Below are 21747 nucleotides of genomic sequence, written 5' to 3'. Positions count from 1 at the left end.
TCACGAGTCCGATGGTTTATCCCCAGAAAGGGATAAGACACTTCACTTTACGTAAGACGAATTTCAATTGAATTTCAGGTGAAATCTTATCCCTCAAGATTTATATATACATTTAAAAAGACATAAATAATGCAAGAAAAAAAAATTAGTCAAAAAAGTTGGAAATTTTCCCTTTTGATATAGACACAATTATTGAATTTTTTGGCAAAATTCGTGTGTTGATTAAAAGTTTAGTTAAAGGCGTGTGGTTGAGTTTTTTTCGCAAATTAAAACGCGTGCAATTAGCTGCCTTGCGAATTAAGCAAACGACTGTGGCAGTGGCAGCGCTTGTGTTTACGGGATCATTTAAAATCCTGTGCTCTGTTCAGTTGGGAAGCGACCCCTTTCTTTTTTCTCCTTCCCGCGGGTAGTCAAACTGCCGACGCCGGACGTGAGGAGTCGCGACGCCCACGATTTCATTGGCTGCTTGAAAGCAATTATGCAATTAGATAAAATATCTACCGCTCGTTACGAACCATAAAACAAACATGATTACAGTCAGTTAAAACGTGGAACGAATAGTCTTGTGATAATTTGCAAATCTCCCAGAAAATGAAGATTTCGCGATAAAAGACGATAACTATGTCCCTAAGTAATGATGATTTTTTAAACTTCATATATTAACAAAATAATTAAATAATTATCGAAATGGAGATTAAAATGTATCATACCATCAAAACATTTTTTTTTCTAAATCGATTTTTTTTAGGTTTTTAAACATAGAAAAAGTCGATGTAGACAAAATTTTCTTGGGGGGGGGTCCGGTACATTCTCATCACCCATTATAAATGAGAACACGAAAGACATTTTTTATTCGAACTAAATATAATTTATTTGAATTATAAATAATAAAAATATATTTGCCTCGAAATTAAATAACTAATTTTTCATCATACAGCAAATAAAAATATTTATTTTGTTCTGAGACTAATAATTATATTTTTCCATTGGATTAACAATTTTTCATACTTTGATTATTAAAAACCACAGTTTTTTGAATTTCTGTTTGAACGCTTAATTCTTTACGGTACAATGGAAATAAAATAAAAAAAAAGTAATATTTGCTTTCTGACATTTATAATAAATATATAATGTATAAAAGCCTTTTTTTGTTATCAAATTTTAGTTTACAAATAAAAAATAGTTTAAATTTTGTATATTGTTAAAATGTAATTGAAAAGAATTACAAAAAAAAATTTCAATTTGAAAAAAAATTATTTTAAATTTAAATTAAAATGCCATAAAAAAGGCAAAGTTGAGTTACTAATTTCAGTTAATGTAAATTGAAATTTTAAAAGTGTGGATAAAAAAGTTGTACGGACATGTTTCCCTCTTGTCAGTGGTATAAAAAGAAGTTTTTCACATAATTTTCTGCAGTTGTGAATCATATGTTCTTGAGCTTATTTCTATATCAGTTTAAAGGTACATTATTTATATTTTTATAATAATTTATTTTCTTTATACATACGTCGTTACAAAAATTCATACCCAACTTTTATATAAATAAAATATCCACGACGAAAAAACTTTTTGCCATTTTAAAAATCTTATTTTCTTCGACTGCAACTGATTAATAAAAAAAAAAAAATTTTTTTATATAAAGAAATCCTGTTTGAAATAAAGGAATTAATTCTTTAAATTAATAAAATTATAAATTGAAGTTAAGATTTCTTTGATTCAAAGTTTTTCTTCCTATAGCAAAAGAATAATTCTTCTGAATTAAACAGTTGCAGTGAAAGAAAATATTTAAAGAAAACAAAAATTTTTTTCTTAATGTCGAATAAGTTATTTTGACAATTAAGTTAAAATTAAAGAGTCTATGAGAATCATATAAATTTAAGACTGAAATGAAAAAGAGATTAAACAAGTTCTTCTGTTATGGGCGACCCTTACACGTTAAAATTATGAGAATTTTTTCAACCCCCCGTTCTTTTTTCGTAAAGAAGGCGTCTCACGTGCGTGAGGCTATATATTTTCACTTTGGTGCACGTGTCGTCTTTGTCGTCGAGTTTGCAGCCGTTGTCGACGACGACTACGACGACGAGGACACACTATATATCTGAAAGTCCTAAAACTCGATACAAAGACCAATGTCGCAGAAATGGAGATACGATGATGCGACCCGCTATGCATTATGTATATTTTGGTAAATCATGAGAATATCCAGCATAAAATGAAAATCGTTTATTGGGAGTTGCGGGAACAGCCTCTTTAGAAATAAAGTACGCCCTCTTGACAAATTGCCTATACCCATAAAAGAAAAAGTCACGTAAAAATAGCTATGAGATTTAAAGAACAAAAATTATGTTTACGAGTAATAATTATAAATTATTTAATAATTTATAAAAGAAATTGACTCGCGATTCTGAATGACCAACCCCGATAAAGTTATTCATACCAAATGGATTTGAATTAAATAAAAACACATTTTTCTAAGAGAGCTAAATAACTACTTATTTATTTATTATTATTTAATTGAAACAAATAAATGTTTGAGACTAATATTTTTTTCTGGCTATAATGAGAAATTGATGGAAATTACTTTGATTTTTATAAAAGAAGTTTACAATATGTTATAATAATGGGAGGCAAAGAATTCACTAAGTTTTTGTTTTTCAAAGTTACACAAATGCGATAAAATAAAATTGTTTAATTATACTACATTGATAACAATTTTGCTGACATATTATCGCTAGGCATAACATTCTATTTTTAATTACATATCAGTAAAACTTTTTACCTATAATAATCTAAACAAAAGTATAACATTTAATTGCTTACCTAGGTTACTATATTATTTCGTTTAACCTTTTTATACCAGTGGTTTTTATACAAAATATATACATATGCTCTCACAAAAACTAATTGACATTTAAACAATTTTTTTACAATCAACATTTTTAATAAATAATAATTTACAAAACCACTGCCAAATTGTAGTAATAACTGTACATATTCTGACTCGTAACACTTATTGTTAGAGTACGTGAGATAAAAGATAAAAGCACAGTGAATTTAACATGCACAGAATAAACTTGAATTTAAAACTATCTCCGAACGATACATGAAAAATAATTTTTTAGGTTAAGAATCATGTCAAAATCTTATTGACAATAAATATAAAATAAAAAGTGGAACATCCGAATTGTGACACTTTGCAGGGAATGGTAGCATTTTTCGATACATGGCGGGGAACTAGAATATAGAAAAAAGCAAGGTGAAGCAGGTGTCAAAAATATAAAGTTATGTCATATTTCGGACGTTCTATTTGATTTCCAGTGAAAATTTACATGCGCTTAAGGTACGGTCACACGACTTTTGGAAAAACCATTCATGTCTTTCTCTCTCCTAAGACAGAGGCATAAGATTGTCTCACTCTGCATTTTCTTACATTTCCCAAAGACGGAAAATGCAGAGTGAGACAAACTTATGCGTCTGTAATAGGAGAGAGAAAGACAAGAATGGTTTTTCCAAAAGTCGTGTGACCGTACCCTTATTCTAAACTACACTGAAAAATTTTTGGTGCAGCAGCTGCACCAATCGAAAAATTTCTATATTCAGTTTATTTCACTGATATACAAATTCATGGCAAATATTATGTATGAAGTTAATTGAATATAGAAATTTTTCGTTTGGGGCAGCTGCTGTGCTGCACCAAAATTTTTTGAGTGTAACCCTTAGGCCGTTTCCGAATTGAGATATTTAGCGCTTAGACCTTTTCATCTGATTATTCTGTCCTCTTCCAACTCATGCGTCATTGTATGCACTAGATAAGGACAGAACGATCAGCATGAAAAGATCTATTCTTGATAAAGTGTATACTAGGGACGTTTCAGAATTGAGGAAACGGCCTTAATTTAAATCAAACCTATCATAATTTTCATCCAAATAAATAATATTTTTAAATGAAAGTGATAGATGTTTTCCATATATGAAAATAAAACTTAAAAACTATGTTAAAGTAAACAAAATCGTTTAAACATATTTTTATATTTAAATTAAGATTTTATTTCTAAATTTGTGTAAAAAACTAAAAAAAAAAAAATTAAAAACAACACTTAGATTGGAATAATAGAAATTTTATAAGGTTCCAACAGGATCATGAAAGCAATTTTCTCTATCTGCTATTTCATTGATGAAATAGTAATATAATTAAATTTCAAGCGAAGTAGTAATCTCATGAGTCTGAAACTCGAAAGTTGTTTCGAGTTGCTTCTTGTCAATTTTCCACAAACTAATAGAAATTCCCAACGAGAGAGAGAGATATATATTTCCAAAAACCGACTAATTTTCTTCAACGTACCTAATTAAATTTCAATTTTGAGTTTAGGTAATTCCATAAGTAACGAGAGGAAAGGTCGCACCTTTCCGTATGAAGCGGTTGTTCTCGTATATAATACGTAAGGACGTGTATCAAGGCACACAACCAGCGAGTTGTGAAAGCCAAGGGGTGCGTGCGGCAGGTGGGCCGACTGCATAAATAAGGCAAGGAAATTTGCAATTATGAATCGGGACTAGAAATACAGGGCTGCTTTTCTCCCTCGTGCTACGTCCTCTCTCTCTCTCTCTCTCTTTTCGTCCAACACGCGCATTGCATATGATGGAAACTTTATAGTAAAGAGAGAGATGAAACGAATTTAGTTATGGGCTTTGTATAAGGGAGAGAGAAAGAAAGAGTCGAGAGAAGGGTGACGCGGAAAAGTTGAAGGAAGCACAGCTGACGAGTATGCAAATTTGGATCCATCTCTCTCTCTCTCTCTCTTTCTATCATCCGCCTCTGCAATTCCCGTGTGGGACTTGCCATTAACGAACATCTGAGAGAGTGAGGTTACTCGGAGTTGTGATTGGCTCCAGTAAGTCCTCATGCAGCGTCGCCAATTTCTCCGGTACAAGTTCAAATTTTCAGACTTTGCTATATGCTAATTCTAAGAAACATATTTTCCTAAAAATTGCGCCAAATTTCTGTTGTCATTGTTTTCCAATCATCTTTTTATTACCTCGTTATTTGTTTAAGCTATTCTAAACTTCTGAGGTAAAAATATCAAATCTATTGTCTCGATCACCTATCAAGTACGCTAACACCCGGGTTGCTTAACCTCGACGATTACGAAGCCAGTGCGAAATTTTTTTTTTAATTTTATTATAATTAAATTATTGTAATAGTTTCGTTATGTTTGTTTTTATTTAATTGTTTTATTTTTATCATTGCTGAATTGACATAGTTCTACTTTATCAGTTTTTTTTAAGAGCTACTTTTTTTTATTAATTAAACATTATCTTCTTGTTATCATTTTCCCATTATTGGGATTATCTAATTTTCCTTGACACGGGATCACTGACTAGTTACATTATATTATCACAAAACTAGTTTTTTAAAAAAGAAAAATATAGATTAAAAAAAGTGGTATAAAAACGTGTCTAAGAAATTTCATTTCGAAATTAAAAATATAGAAAACAAAATTGTGTTGTTTAGTTTATAAAAAATTAATTTTAAAAACTTGATGACTGTTTCCTATCACAATAGCATGAATAATTAAAAGTTTGTAAAGATTGTAAAAAGGAAATTAATTGTAAACATTGTATGAGAAGGGAGCGAAAGGCTATACTAGTTGGCTTAATTCGCTAATAACAGAGTCATTCTTTACTGATTTAGTGGGGTCACTTGAGGTTAATTATATTTATCCCCAACTATAATTTTAATTAACAAATCTATATTAATAGTAACTTTATTAAAATATATTTCAAAGTTAATACTTTTTACTATATTTTACTTCAAATTAGAAACACAAGAAATTTTAAGGAAAATAAAAAAATTTTGAAAATCTTGTAAAAGACATTGCAATCAAGCTTCTCATTTTATGAATCAATATATTATTAAGAACGTTATAATTATATATTCAATTATATTTAAAGTTAAATCAAAATTATAAGTATTTCATTATTGATTTTAAAAAATACTAAATTAAATTTAGATCAAAGTAAAAGATTTACTTGAATTACAGTTAATCACTTTTTAGTATGTTGCGCCATCTACAATGTATCTTCAATGTATATACTTTCCACCACCCACCTTTAAAGTGGCAACATAATCTGTCAGATCTTAATATCTTATACTCCATGAGAATTGAGATTCGTGACAGTATGATTATTCTGAATTTTATTTATACATTGCAACATAAAAGTTGTTACTTATTTTATTAATATAAAATTCCCCTTTTTTATAATACAAAATGTATATATTTGACTTGGTTAATATTGTGAGTATTTATTCGAAACGTCGTTACCATTATGGTTTAAAAAATATATATAATATATATTTTTTAAATCTTATCAAATACAAATTTAACCACGTTATATAATCAACGTTGTTAATAATAATAATAATAATTTATATTCATTATATAACTTACATAGGTCTTTACAATTTCCATAAATTACAAAAACTACTTGTTTACTATATCTATAAACACATTTACTCAATCTAATCACCTCTTATCTTTTTCTTAATTACTCTTATATAATATTAACGTTATTAATAATAATTATATTATTGACACATAAAATAAAGAGCATGACTTATGTCTTTTAAATCCTTTATTATGATTTAATTTTACTATAATAAATCGAAACGAAAACTAAAATTTATTTACTAAAATTTTGCAAATCAATTTATTTAAACAATTTTTTTGTTTAGAGTTTTGCACTATATAATTTATTTTATAAGGAAGAAAAGTTTTATTTTTGATTTTAGCAACGTTCCAAGTTACAGACTAAAATATATTAAATGCGTGATTTTTTTCGTTTGATAAATTCTAAGAGATTTTACGAGACAGTGACGTCTGCATACGTAAATCACATTGGCAATACGTGAGATGGACTTTTGAGGTGGAAAAACGTCAAAGAAGAGGAAAGATGGCAAAAAGAGGCAAAGATACTTTTGAGATCAGTCAGAAGTGGAGAGTCACCCCAGAGGAGCCAACCTCATTTCCATATGGGATCGAACCATTTAGCGCAAACATTTCTTCCATTCGCTAAAAGCCCCGAGTCCAAAACTTACGTTGTCGAAGCTTCTAACTTACAATTTAAATAAAAGCAAATACACGTAGAGACGTTGAAGATTTTTCCTATCGTGCGCCATGCCACTTTGACTCGTTTTGGTATAACTGCGCGAGAGAAGTTTCAATGGGTTCGAATAAATGGGAAGGCGAGAATAGAAGGTTACTGCGGCATAGAGATGTGTCGTGAGGGTGCAAAGGGTACGTTTTATTCACTTCCTGAATAAAGCCTTTCCAAGATGAACTCTCATTTAATACAAGAATCCAAAAACTTTGCAACATTCGCCAAAAAAGAAAATATATATGCTTAGAAGAATTGAGCCATTAATTTATTGATTACGAGCCCCTTTCTTTGCACAGGACGCATTTATTTTCATAAAGAATCATGTGTACTTAATGCTTCCGACACGTACAATAGAGGGTTATATTTATCACGACCATATACATAGCTAATAAAAAGAGCCGCTGCTATATAGATTCTGATATCTTTATTGTCATCGCATCAGTTATATTTACAACAGACTGATTTCGCCTAGAAATTTAAATATGTTCTTTCATCTGTCTGCCTAACTGTCGTCAGATGTACTCATTTTCACTATCAACAAAATTATTCAATCGATTTTCAATTTACTTACAGTAAATGGTGAAAAAAGATAAGTTAATTTTTTTTAATTTCATTATACACAGATCAATAGTTTAATCTAAAGTTGAGTGATTTTTCTTCAAGGAGAAATAATAATTAATCAATTATAATTTAAAAAAATATATTTTTAGAAACCACAACGTTATTTCTACTTTCACATATGCACATGTTTTCAATTTTTAGCTGCAACTTTTTTTTATAATAAATATCTTCAAATCTTATCTTCTAGTTGTTCAAAACCAAGTTTCAATTTATATTAAGCTAAATTTCAGAATTTAATGTTTATTTTTAATATTATTTATTAATAAAAAAAGAAAAATTTTGCTCTTATAAATAAGAACATAACATAAGTAAAAATTTAAATTCATCTCAAAAATTTTGTTTTTTAGTAGACAGTTCAACTCTTGCCTACAAGCATCGCACAACCAATATAAAATTATTATAAAAAAATTTTTCTTCTGTACTGAAAACTATTTTTCAAACTAATATTTCATTTGTTTCTAAAGGGATGAACCAATAAAGTTTCAATTCATCGAAATTTACATTTTTTAGGAGCGCCACTTTATTTTTTAACATTATTGAGAATTCAAAATTATGCTACATCATGAAAAATTAAAATAAAAAAGTTTTCAACAGAACTCGAAATTGTGGAAAAATGGAAATTTTAACTTTTTTACATAATTCTGAACAATCAAACGTTAGGATTTTTAAAAAATTCTAAAAAAAAAAGAAAAAAAACTCGAAAATGGTCCAAAAAAATTTGTCTTCAATTTTTTATAATAAAATATGATTGTAAAGAAAGACAAAAAAAAATTGTCTATTTTTTTAAAAATTTTAATTCTTTCAAAAATTAAACTTAACTAGGAATTTTTTATATTTTTCATTGACAATTTTTGTACAAATTTTTTTCACATTTTGAAAAAATAAAAATTTTTAAATTGTCAAAATAAGATTTAAAAAGAATTTTATTAAAAACAATAATTTTAGATCCTAAATATTCTCAAAACAAAAAAAAAGGAAAAAAAAATTAGCGGCTAGCAACGAAGTAAATTTGAATGGGTTGAAATTTCAAAGGGTTCTATTTTGCAAAATTATTATAATTATATTTTCACAAGTAACCTATCTCTTTAAATTAGATTTTTCTGGGATTTGAAGTGGAAATATTTTGTACATTTTAAAAATTACGAATTATTATTTTTTTGTAAATTTTTTTTTGAATATGTTTCATCTAAAAAAATACAAAAAATTATCTTTGTTTTATTTTTTTTGCTTCCAAAACAAAAGCTAATGAATTTCATGTCACTTCCATAATTTTAAGAATTAATTACCGTTTTTCCATTATAATGTAATTTTAAAAGAAAAAATAAAATGAAAAACCAAAACTCAAAATTAGTAATTTCACCAATATGAAATTTAGTTTTTTAAAATTATTAAAAGAGAAAAAGCATAAAACTTTAATAAAATCTCGATAATTATTAAATATACTAATTTTTCGAGTACATTTTCTACCCAATAATTATCATGAAATATAGTAGATTAAGAATTAGTAAAGTAAAATAGAAATAATAATTAAAAACGTTGTAAGTGGTCAATTATCGATGAGTTGCAATGCACTCGCGTTATGAATGAATGTTGCACTCAGAGTGCAAAGTAATAAATCATTCTTCGCCGAAAATAGGCGATCATTCACTTTGCATTGCTAAGTTGCAGAACGAGATTACAAAAGGTAAATGGTAGAAGGCAAGATTCTAATTGAATCAGAGTGTATCTAGACGGTGAACTATAAATATTTCTTTGCTAGAAAATTTCAAGTCATACGATTATATTAAAATCACAAGGGAATATTAGGTAAGTGTTTCAATAGCAATAAACGTAACATTTTAATTAATTCAATGGATCCTCGTTGAGATTGAACGAGGGGGAATATTGGTTCAGTACACGAAGTGTATGGGCTACAATCGCTGACATCCTGCACTGGCTGTCAGTTTAAACTGCTACTCTCTCATGTGACGTCAATTGTTTTTTGCAAATTTAGGCAAAATTTACTTAAATTGTGCACAATTGAATTTAATTCGTGTTAGTCTAATATCAATTTGCGAGATTATGAATATTTCGTGAGAGAAAAAAATCAACTTTCCAAGAGTGTTGAGTTCCTTGAGTTCCAGTGACACTAGTTAGGTGATCATAAGTTTCTTGAAAATCTTTTATTTTAAACTGCAATTTCGTGTGAAATGTGAAAAATTTTACATTAATGTGCGATATATCGATTTTGTGTAAATTACATATTAATTCTCCCTCATTTAGTGCATGCATTTTTTAGCTGTTCAATATTTTCCAACTGAAAAATATTTATCGATATGTTTTTTTGTCAGTTTTTTAGGAAAAATGACGCCTACTCCTAGTGGAAAGGTGTTGGAAGGGACGGCCTATAAAACAACGGACAACATGAAGTCCGACGCAATATTAGAAAAACCAAAAAATGATTATAAAAAAAGTGATCATAAAATGGAATTAGTTTGGAACAGAATCGCTATTTTAGCGTATTTTCATTTGGCTGGAATTTATGGGATGTATCTCATGTGTACCAAAGCCCATATTTTGAGTCCATTAATCAGTAAGTTCACTCAAATTAGAAATATATTTTAATAATAAAAAACGTAATGATTTCTATTTCTTTAATTAAATTTAGTATTCTCTTTTCATTATAATTTTTTGTTTATTCATTTAAATATATCTTACTAATTTCTACTAGAATTTCAAATTTTGTAAACGTATCCTTTTTGTATAAAACTGAATATGTGATAAATTTCTGTAAATAATAATTATATTTCAATACTTAAAAATTTTTGCAATTATTCAGATTTTTAAAAATGGGCTTTTAATTTAATATTTGAAAAAAGTTAATTTTTATGATATTTTCTATTTGAATTATTTTATGTATCTCAAACATATGGAAAATGAATTTAAAAACTTGATAGAATAATATTTATGAAATTTCACCGTTTACAGTGTACGGATTTGTCGTTTTGACCGGATTGGGAACGGGAGCCGGCTGTCATAGACTTTGGAGCCACAGAGCTTACAAGGCCAAGCTACCAATGAAAATAATTATGATGTGCCTTCAGACAATAGGATATCAGGTAAAGTAACTTCATTAACTGTCGAGGCTTTATTCGAACGAGATGTACGGTTCAATCAATCTCGTTAAAAATCAACCTTTTAACTCAAGGACTAATGACGTTCACCGGACATCAATGTCTATTAGATAGGGACGGATGACATGCGCGATGCAAGCAATAACAACAATGAACACTACAATCATTATTAACGCACATCCTCCCTATATGTTAATAAAAAATCTGCACAAACAAATAAAAAATCTTCTGCAAAATTTTTCCAATTTTTTTTTTTTTTTTTGAAGATAGTTTAACAAATGCGTTTTAACTTTTAAACTCCTGTTTTTGATTTCTTTAAGTAAGTTGGATTTTTTAGGGTCATATCTATGGTTGGGTGAGAGACCATCGAGTGCACCACAAATTTGTCGATACCGATGCTGACCCACACAACTCGAAGAGGGGCTTCTTTTTCTCCCACATGGGATGGTTGATGGTCCGAAAACATCCTGACGTAAAAAGGAAGGGTGCAACTGTCGACATCAGTGATCTTAAAAAGGAACCCGTAGTGATGTTCCAAAAAAAGTAAGAACAGATACAAATGTCTGAATAGAAAAATAAGATATTTCAACAGATAAATCTTACTTTACTGTATGATTTAAATTGTATAAAAGTTGAAAACTACCACACTATATTTAGAAATTACAAACCTAAATGATATATTCGTTTTAGATACTACCTACCAATGGTAGGAGTTTTTTGCTTCACGATACCATCAATGGTTCTTCACTACGTATGTGGAGAAACATGGTTTGATGCCTATCATATGTCTGTCTCGAAATTCTTATGGAGCACACATTTAACGTGGCTCATCAATTCTGGTGCTCACATGTGGGGAGCTAGACCATACGACCAGTAAGTTTAATTTATTTTTAAATGAATAATAAACATTTAAAAATATTAACAAAGACTTTTCTACAAATAATATTTCCAATTTCAGAACTATGACCGCCAGAAATAATCTAGCACTTGCAGTAGCTGTTGTTGGTGAAGGATGGCACAATTATCATCACGTTTTCCCTTGGGACTACAAGAGTTCGGAATTGGGAAATTACAAAACAAATACACCCACTGCTTTTATAGACTTTTTTGCATGGCTGGGTCTTGCTTATGATTTGAAGACAGTTCCAACAAGCATGATTAATAAGCGAGCTCTCAGAACTGGAGATGGTTCAAGAAACAGTCAATTTATTGATGACAATAAACCTGATCTTACAGATGACACTGTGTGGGGATGGGATGATAAAGACATGAACGAACAGGATAAAAAATTGGCTTTAATTCTTAACAAAGAACATTAATATCACTCTAAAAAATTTCATTAAATTCATAAGAGTTTTCACGTATTTATGATTTTTTTTGTCACGTAACTTTAAGAAAATATTCCTTAGTGCTTTTTTCCAATTAATTAGGAAATTTTGTCATAAATTAATTTTGATATGATTCTATATAAAATGTTTTAGATTATTCAAATTATAAATTAATTAACACAAAAAATAGTTGTCGTACAATAAGATTTCCAAATTATAATATATTTATGATTTGTTCTAGAGAGAAAGTTTCAATTATTATAATAATTAAGCCATTATATCAGTTTATATTCATAATTATCATACACTAACAGATAAGAAATATTTGACACTGTCGAATAAATTGTAGAAGTTAAAAAATAAATTCCACTATCATTAGAAAATAAAGATGTAATGTAAAAGCTGTGAGGTTGCTTTTATAGAATCAATACACAATAGGCAAGCACACAAGTTATACTACTTTTTTTTTAATATATTCACTATTTTACATTTTGTCATAACGGTGATTGTTGGGATATTTCAAAAATAACAACATCATAAATGGATATAGAATATTTATTATATCTAGCAGAAATGTATAATAATTTCATGCTTTGAGCTTCATTGTATATTTAATATCCACACCATTTATAATAGGGACTTTAAGTTCCAATTAAAAAAAACCTTAAAAGTAAAATGTCTTGGCATTCATTTCACCTTCTTTTAGAAATGTGCGATTCTTTTCTTTAAATTGTAATAATTTTTATGAAATAAAATTGATATAAAAAAGATAAGAATTAGAGATGTTGTGTTCAAACTGATAGATTACATAACAAAATGAGGGAAAGTTTCATCTTTGCTCGATGAAATTGACCCGTCTTGACTAGCTTTTGACCCTTGAACTTTATAGCAAAGCCTGGAAGGAAGGAAGGAAGGCTTTGGTGCCTCGTATCCAATCGCTCGAATTGCGAATTCGACGCTTCGACGCTCGTAAGATTAACGAATCAACGAACGATCTGCTATCTCTCTTCAAGCGGAATTCCTTCTTTGTATCGAACTTAACTGATCCCTCCTCAAGGAGAAAAGTTAATTTTCAAACTTTCTCACCTCACACGGATTTTAAAGACATGAGTCAAATAAACATTAAAACTATTTAATGATTTATTTATGATTAAAAATAGAATTTTCAATTTAATGTTTCCAGTGTGCATTATTAATAATATGAAGTTTGCTAGAAACTTAGAAATTTTCGGAAGGCAGAGAGGCGTTTTCACATCGATGGTTAAGGATTCGAAGCAGAAGACGATTTCGTGTCAAATGCATGGTGCCGGAGGTGCTTACGGTGATTACGGTTCCTTACGGTCGTGTGTGCCGCGGCATGTACACCACGGGAACGTGTTGGCACTGAGCATAATTTAACACGATACGTTGGGGTTGTGTTAACTTGCTTAGCGTAACCTCAAATACTACTGTAGGCACGCTGGCGTTGCTAGAGAAATTTCCGCGGCATTGCTAAATCGACGACGTTTTCGTCGACGTTACACTCCATTAAGGGTGCACGAAGATACTAATTTTCCACGATAATTCAATCAACATCTCTCTCAATATAGAACCAAATTCTACATTAGAATAATTTCCTGCTATTAGATATTTTAATATGTTGCACTAAATCCACTTTGATGATCTTTCTAACTATATTCTTGATGAATTCTTAGATAAAATGAAAAAAGTAAATGAAAAGAAGAAAACAATTTCTTTAAAAAATGTATTGTCATAAATTTACGAAACTATTGGTAAGAACTCGAAGGGTATTTTCAAGTTTGATAGGTATGAATGTAAAGCCCTAAATGTAATATGAGAGGGAAGATATCTGGAGGACAAAAACCACGGCCTTGTAATCTCAGGGTCGGAAGGAGAGGAATGAGCGAATAACTATATCCTAGAGGATGTGAAGGCGTCCTCCTGGGTTATAGTAGCTATAGTGGGTTTCCGTGGAGCGCTCTGGGGCCTATAATCATGCGTCTTGATTAGTGCTTCGCGCTCAGTGATCATCCCCAGTCTCTAATGCTTCTCTCTGAGCTCTAGTTCTCTCTAGTCTCGTCTCCTTCGTAGACCACACTTACTAATATTCCTAGCCAACACCGTCTAACGGCTGATTTCAATTACAATGCTATTAATTCCACTAGACAAGACTTCTAGACTTAAAGTCAATTTATATATTTCGTTGCAAATACAACTGTTGAACATTTTTAATTTAACATCAATTCAAATTTGTAAATCTTTTCTATTTTCCTAGTTTTAAATCAATTTCAATAATAAATCTGATTTGGGATGAGGATAAGTTAATGAACGAACTAACTTGTGAGAGAACATTTATTTATTAATAACAAAAAATTTTATTTTACAAACAAAAATAGTCTTTAATTGATAAATAGAATCTTACTTTTAGAACAAGAACCTGGACTAGGTGGATATAGTTTCCTTAAAAAGCAATTTAGTCTTTTAGGTTTATAAGCACTTGTTCTTGTTTACAAATTCTCGTAAGGAAATGGATCAATTATTAAGTAACTGCTATCAATTTGAACTTTTAAACTGTTTATAAATTGTAGTGCTTTTCATGTTTCAATCTTTATATCAGTTATCAAATCTTCGTTATTCATATTACTTTTTAGTGTTAGTTTTCGGTTTATCAGAATTTTAATTGCTCAAATTTCCCTACATACTTATAGAAACTTCTCCTTTTGCCCTTCCCAGTAAAAAGAGGTTAATTAAAACGTATTGAAATGATTCTAAAAAATTTCAAAAAATCTTCATAAGTTACGAACATAAAACTATATTTGTTTAATAACAAGTAATAAATCCATATGCAACTTGGTTCAAATTGAACTTACACTCAAGTGCATATTTTAATCAATCTCGGTTTTTCTTCGCCAAAAGAAGTTATAATGTAAATCCACGAAAAACTGAGGTATTAGAGAATAAGAGAGATTTTATTTTCAACCTGGTGGATAGCGAAATTCTTCCACAGCTTTAGTGGCATCATAAACCAAGAGTACATAAACCAAGTCAGTCAATAAGAGATGGTCGACTCCAGCAGGCGGCTTTACTACGACTCTCGTTTTCATAGCGGATGAAGTTACGACTTATTAAAAAAAGTGTCTCTTTTACCGCTACTGCGAGTGGCACGTTCAAGGTGATCAAAATGGAACTTAAACTTTACAGTACCATCTGCTTTGTCCCATCAAATTTATAAATACAAACAAAACTTTCCACTCGCATATTGATTCGTTTGTAACGTTGTAAAATGTAAAATAATATCTAAATTTAAATTCATATGTGAGCAGTAAAAACAATTATCAAAAGTGAGCATTTTCGGTAGCAACATAATACCGGATAATCGCAAATTCCAAGAGCGGATGGGTAAGTAGATAACGTGACACCAGCTAGGTGTGGAATGCAAAGCGATAGATATTGCCCGGATCTTAGTGGCCGATTCACACCATAGAATCCGTGAGGTATCCGCGGACCGTGGGCATCTCGGTCGGTTGGTACGTCCGGGTAGGATGGTGAGATAACCAGTGCTGCAGAATGGGATGAATAATGAAGTGACTCGCGCCTCGACCGGAAGGGCAGGTCGAACCAGCCCTAGACCGGTGCTAACCTCGAGATTAGCCTTGAGTTATGGCGTTAAGATCACATCTAATTGTATCAGTGTTATACCTCCCAGTTATCTATCCATCCATCTGTGCTCCTTCTCGTCCTTTACAGACTATCCGACCTGCTTACTCAGCTTTCCTTCCCTCGCCTCGCTTCACGCCATTGAACCTAATCTAATACTTCATCCTGCATCGACAAAGATTTTACTAACAACTCCATAATTCGATCACAATTTTTTTCTAAGTTATTCACTGATTTTTTTCTATTTCTGTCAGGTGAAGAAAAAGAAGTAAATAGGATGGCAGGTAAATAAAGATTGCGCGAACGTAATGGCGAATAAAAACGAACGAATCTCGCTATCTCTAGGCTTACTTTTAATTCCATTAAGTGTTAGCCCCTGGCTTATTTCTCCCTTCTGCCGCCGTTTCAATAATTCTTATTCTCCCTGGTGTGGCGTTTCTCACGCGCTCTTAAGTTAACTCTTAACTTCGCTTCGGTCTAGAATCCAATGACTAACCCTTTGATATCCCAGAATGCGATCTCCAAAGAAACTGGGATCAGCTCGGCTGGCATTTAACCAAAAATTTAATGAAGGCTGGTGGGAGAATCAGCTTTTCTTTCCACAATGGCAATAGGATGAACGTATAGTCGTGACGCGATTAAATAAGGACAAATACTCCCCTGATTAGTGATCCAGATAAATAACCCTATGGGGAAAGGATAAACGAATGTTGGAGTCTTATCTGGAAATTGTTAATTAATATTAATGATGTTAACGGTGGAATAAATAAATATTTGGAATTTACAAAGTTGCTAATTTTATAAGATATATAAACCTGTATGCTCTGAAAGTGAGCAACATCTGTGTGTAATTAGTCGGGACATTGTTTGTACGAATTTCAGTCATTGTGAGAGAAAATCCACCTATGAAAATACTTTAGCGAGATGAACTATTGCTACCTGTAGCTTCTGCCAGTTTTCGCGAGAAATACGACAATGGGAGGAAAATTAGTGTCGCGTATGTCATATCGTCTGTATCATCAACATTTGATGGCACTGAAGAAGCAGAGAATGGGATGGGTAGTTGCTTTGTACCATCAGGGTGATTATATTGCCATTCGGCAAGTGACATAAAGTCACACGAGCAAGGGGACTAGGTACCATAACACGCAATAGTGCCATGCGTATCTGTTGTTCTCGTGGTTACTGTTCTCGTATTATACAGATTTCCTTTTGTACCCTAATGACTTTACTTTCAAGAACCTTGTGCCAAATTCTAGTTTCATACTACCCTCAAACATTATTTCAGTATTCCACATATGTGAGGGTAGTTTTATTTAAAACATACTCATTTAATAAGAACCAGAAAATCTTGTCAGAAACGAAGTATAAAAATTGTGTCTCAAAGAATGCGGTCAGTTACTAAAAAGAAAAACCTATAAATTAATTATAAAACTACTTGGATAAACTGATGCACCACTAAAAACAGTAATCAAAAATTGCCAAATTCTATAGTAGAAATTTTGTTTTGAATTTTTTAGTGACACTGACAAAATTTTTTAAGAAAAAATTAGTTACACTTTCCTAGTACAGAGGGCTCTTTATTCCTTTTTTTACGTGGCAGACATGTTGTAGTGAAATTATTATGATAATTACACGCAAAAATTGAAAAATCAATAACCACATATCAGTAGAGAAAGATAAATTTGTATAAAATTAATAGGATTCAAAGTTTTGCTAATAACATACCTATATTTATATATCATTATGCTTGTTCAAGTGAATTTATTGTTTTGATTACCTCATCGTGTAAAAACATATAAACACATAAAAAATGAATCAAATTTTTTTTAATTTTCCTCAAGATTGGTACCTTTAGGTTTTTTATTATCTAAATGAAGATGATATAAAAAATTAAAAATAGCGAAACAAAATTACACAAATGACTTATGAAGTTTGATATGTCGACGTGTGTCAATTTTTTATTACTCCTTCTTTTTTGTAAAAGCCTAAAAATAATGAGACCTATGTTTTCGATCAAGAAAATTGAGAAATAAATAATATTTTAATCAGAAAATTAAAAGAGGAAAACTAAAGAAATATTAAACATCGGAGAAAGGAAAAGTTGAATTCTAAGTGCCAACTAATACGACCTTTAATTTCTTAAACTGATCGTTCTTTTTGTCGAATTGACAATCTTAGCTCCACCTCTTCCACTTTATCGTTTTGCTTTTCTTCATCAAAGCTCAAGTGCCGTTAGCGGTACTTAGGTCGGAGGTTGCGGTAGTTGCTGGTGTATTTTTACGATATTATTTATGATATTAATTTCGCCCGGGTAGCAGCAGCCCGTCGGGAGTTGTAAAGCGTCGCCCTCTTCCTGCGATATCATTGTCTCGACGTAGCGCCGCTGCCACGGGGAAAGAAAGGGGTCCTTTACGGAGGTGAATAGTGGCTCCTTTTGCCTCCGGACGAAAACGAAGAAGCACAGGGAAAAGTGCGATTCTCCTCGGTGAAAAGAAGGAAGTTCCTTGGTTGTCTCCTTCTCAGAACCAAGACAAACGAAAAAGACAGAAGATTGGAGAGGATTCGTTGTGGTTTGCTTTGTGGGTGTAGGTGTCGTGTCGTGAAATCTCACGACGGGGAAAATCCTCTCAGCAGTCCGACTTCTTTTACGATGAACTCGTAATTGAGTTTTCCCGATGCAAAAAACCGTCAAGTCCATTCCCTCTGATTGTTTGGGGTGCCAAGAACTTGCTTACTGTTATTGTCAGCTCTTTTATTTCCAATGACATTCACTCACCAAATCATTATTTTATGACTGATATTTGGAATCCTTTTACTTTTCATAGAATTAAAGTAAACATGAATCATCTTTTTATGCTGAAGCCACTCTATACGACAAAGAAAAAAAAAATTGATTTGTATTTTTGCTGAAGTAAATTCGCTCACTTGATGGGGTACAAGTCATAGTTAAAAAAATACACAAAGTTCTGAGCAATGCTACAAAAAATGAAACAAAGATTTGTAAACCCATTAAAAAAGCGAGGTAGCAGAATTGTTCGTAAAATTGAACAGACGAATCGTTTGACATTCTTCTTCAAGATGTCAGTGGCACCTGGGCATAACGTCGCCCGAAGCGTTGTGGGTAAATCTAAATCCAAGGGATAAGTAATATTTAAAACCGAGTCCCTCTCGTCCTCAAATTACTTTCCGGCGGTCCAAACTGGGGAACCGTGAGACTGGGTGATAGCTCGTGAGATAAAAGCAGCACCCGGGAGCTTTGGTTACCACCAAAAGCTCAAGACCGCATTAATCTCAGTAATTACGTCACCTCTGTTTATCCCTCGCGGTGCTCTCTTAGATCTTGTCACGCTCTACCAGCAACTCTGATTTTTGTAAAAAAAAAACAATTTTTAGGATTTTTTCTCACCAAAACAATTATTTGGAAATAATTAATTTTACTACTCCTATAAAAATACATTGAAAATTTGCAAACTAAATTGTATATGTTTGTAGCTCTTGAGATTGATTCTATTTTCGCCAAGTTCCCGGTAAGGGTGCCCTTTACCGAGAAAGGATGCCTAGCCACGTTTTCCCAAGAGAAGGGAACGAGGTTATATGGAAGGTAGCGTTATGGCAGACCGCAAAACCAACAAACGATATGCGCCTTGGGATACGCTGCTCTTCGACGCTGCTCAGCAGAATTCACCAACGACAGAGTTAGGCGAGAGACAATTAAGGAATATTTTAGAAATAATTTTTTAGCAGAAACCAAATTCTATCTTTTACACTTGAAGCCAAATAGTGACATTTTTCTACTGTCAAGTCAGTTCTCGTAAAAAGAAATCTTTAAGTAGTCTTGAAAATAATTACTAAACGGAAGTATTTAGTCAAAATTTGTTTAAATGTGTAAAATGATATTAAACTCAGCTCTCTATTTACTTGGATTGCGTCTAGAAGGAAATTACCCCTAATCTGGAAATGGCGCAGTTTACTCAGAATGCTGACTAATATAGCGATTATGTAGTGTACGCAAGCGAATGTCGATGCTATCTCGAGGCTACGTTTCAACTGGCGTAAAATCGGAATAGGTACGTATCGTTTGCTCTTGACTAGCACGCAAACGGGAGTTACTCCATTTGAATTCGCTGATCAAGGGTAAATTTTACATTTGATTTCGTCTTATCTGATACACAGTTCTGCACACGCGGGATTCTCGTTTCGAAGAGAATCTTAACAAATCTCCGTATAGTAACAGGTGTTATTTTTATGACTAAGCAGCAATTGCAAATGTAATTTTAATATTGTAAAAATTGGCTCATCTAACAAGTAGGAATAAATTTAAATCTTTATAATTCATAATAGCGCAACATTAATAATAAATTAAGAATCAGTTTTTAAAACTAATATTGAGTTGAATGAGAGTTTAGAGAACTTCCCCAGAGAATCAGGATAACGAGTATATGGGCAGATCTGATTGCAGGGTAAACTTCGACTGTGAAGCCTCAATAGCACCTTCGTCTATAAAGGTTAGTACACAAGGCAATGGTCAGTCGTTGCGGTTAACTACACAGCTTGTCAGATTCACCTTCCACCTCGAGGGTCTTGGGTGATTAACGAGAGGTCAAACCTCTCAAGAGCGGGTAAATACTCACATGAAAGCCTACACCTTAATGAAAACGCTTTGAATCTAATTGAAAGAAACACCTAGAGGTGGTCCAACTTTCATCAAATTTCGAAAAGTTCAAGAGAAAAGATATCGACACTTTTTTCCATACTTTCTTCTTGTTTGCTTATTCTTTCATTTCGAAAAAGGAAAACTGAAGGTTGAATGACCCACTGATAAGACTTCATTAGTCAATCTAGAATATGCCATTTCCAATGTCTGAGAAAAGCTACTCGTGCGCACCGCAGAGCCACTTTATTAGATTAGCCAAGCCTGGTAAAATCATAATAGAAGACACACCCTCATTTCTCAGATTCTCGTTCGTTCGCACCAATATTATCCGAGAAGGATTTGTTTCTTAATAAATCAACTGCAATGAACAAAATTGATTTTATTTATGTGCAATTAATTTTTTAAAAATTGTTTGGAGTTATTTATTTGAATAATGTAGTATTTATTTCAAATCAGGCAGACTATTCCGCTTTGGAAAATTAAATTCGTTGTAAGTTCGTAAAAAGAAAATTTTTCAACCAAACTAAAAAATACGCACCTTTTAAAAAGTTTTGAAAAAGAAAATTTCGGAGAAAAAATTGATTTTCATAGCTCCGACGATGTTTAGCCTGCTTGATTTGAAATGAATTCTGTCAGTTGCAGTATCAGTAGTATAAGTTTATTTCTGTCAGACACCCTCAATTCTTGTGAAGGTATCAGTAGTTAAAGTTATCATTGTAGTTAGACAACGTTTTAAATACTTGTGACTTAATAGCACAAGCAAATGTCAGTTTTAGTCAGACAACATTATTATTGTTATTTTTATAGCAGTAGTAAAAGTTGATTGATCAGATCAGTTTTATTGAAACATAATATTTTTTTAATTTTGTGTTGCAATAAAAGTCAGTTTCAGTCAGACAAAATTTTACATTCTTGAATTGTAGTATTAGTTTCAAAAATCATATTTATCTTTAGATTATTAATAAAGACAGATTTAGTTGCGGACAAATTTTTGTTTAAATAATAATTTTGATATCCGAAATAAAAACAGTTTTAGTAAGACAGGTCATTTTTGAATTTTTTGAACATAGTCTGTAGTAATTATAGAATTTTTCAAAAATAATTAAAGAAACGTTAAAATGGGTACATCGAGACGTAAAATGAATTTCCGCCGAAGCACCCCAGTCGAAAACCACGCAACCGGTCAATGATTTTTTCAACGAGTCGGTCGAAC

At 31.4% G+C, this 21747-nt stretch overlaps 2 protein-coding genes across 6 annotated transcripts in view; one reads left to right on the top strand and one right to left on the bottom strand.

Annotated features, from left to right (window-relative positions):
- The window catches only part of LOC127290435 (trithorax group protein osa), a 310977-nt gene that overhangs the window by 117772 nt on the left and 171458 nt on the right, over window positions 1–21747 (bottom strand). The window lies entirely within an intron of this gene.
- Window positions 1364–12896, top strand: LOC127290436 (acyl-CoA Delta-9 desaturase-like). Of its 3 annotated transcripts, none has more exons than XM_051318989.1 (6): window positions 1364–1461; window positions 10110–10351; window positions 10747–10877; window positions 11230–11435; window positions 11583–11765; window positions 11851–12896. In XM_051318989.1, the coding sequence occupies exons 2-6, from the start codon at window positions 10123–10125 to the stop codon at window positions 12209–12211; spliced, it is 1110 nt and encodes a 369-aa protein (XP_051174946.1). In that variant the 5' UTR covers window positions 1364–1461; window positions 10110–10122; the 3' UTR covers window positions 12212–12896. The 3 variants fall into 3 exon arrangements, with proteins under 3 accessions (XP_051174946.1, XP_051174947.1, XP_051174945.1); XM_051318990.1 differs by lacking the exon at window positions 1364–1461 and adding an exon at window positions 9437–9585; XM_051318988.1 differs by lacking the exon at window positions 1364–1461 and adding an exon at window positions 9671–9915.

This window comes from Leptopilina boulardi, unplaced genomic scaffold, assembly GCF_019393585.1.
Source record: "Leptopilina boulardi isolate dan_hultmark-lab unplaced genomic scaffold, ZJU_Lbou_2.1 LbouV2_64, whole genome shotgun sequence".
Taxonomy (NCBI): domain Eukaryota; kingdom Metazoa; phylum Arthropoda; class Insecta; order Hymenoptera; family Figitidae; genus Leptopilina; species Leptopilina boulardi.
Note: the sequence above shows the minus strand (reverse complement) of the source record. Positions and strands in the feature narration are given on the sequence as shown.

What these genes read in the sequence shown, in the direction of transcription:
- LOC127290436 (XM_051318989.1), top strand. Translation starts at nt 10,123, where the DNA reads ATGACGCCTACTCCTAGTGGAAAGGTGTTGGAAGGGACGGCCTATAAA. An exon ending in TATTTTGAGTCCATTAATCA is followed by an intron (nt 10,352 to 10,746) that starts GTAAGTTCACTC and finishes CACCGTTTACAG; the next exon opens with TGTACGGATTTGTCGTTTTG. An exon ending in GGAGCTAGACCATACGACCA is followed by an intron (nt 11,766 to 11,850) that starts GTAAGTTTAATT and finishes TTCCAATTTCAG; the next exon opens with AACTATGACCGCCAGAAATA.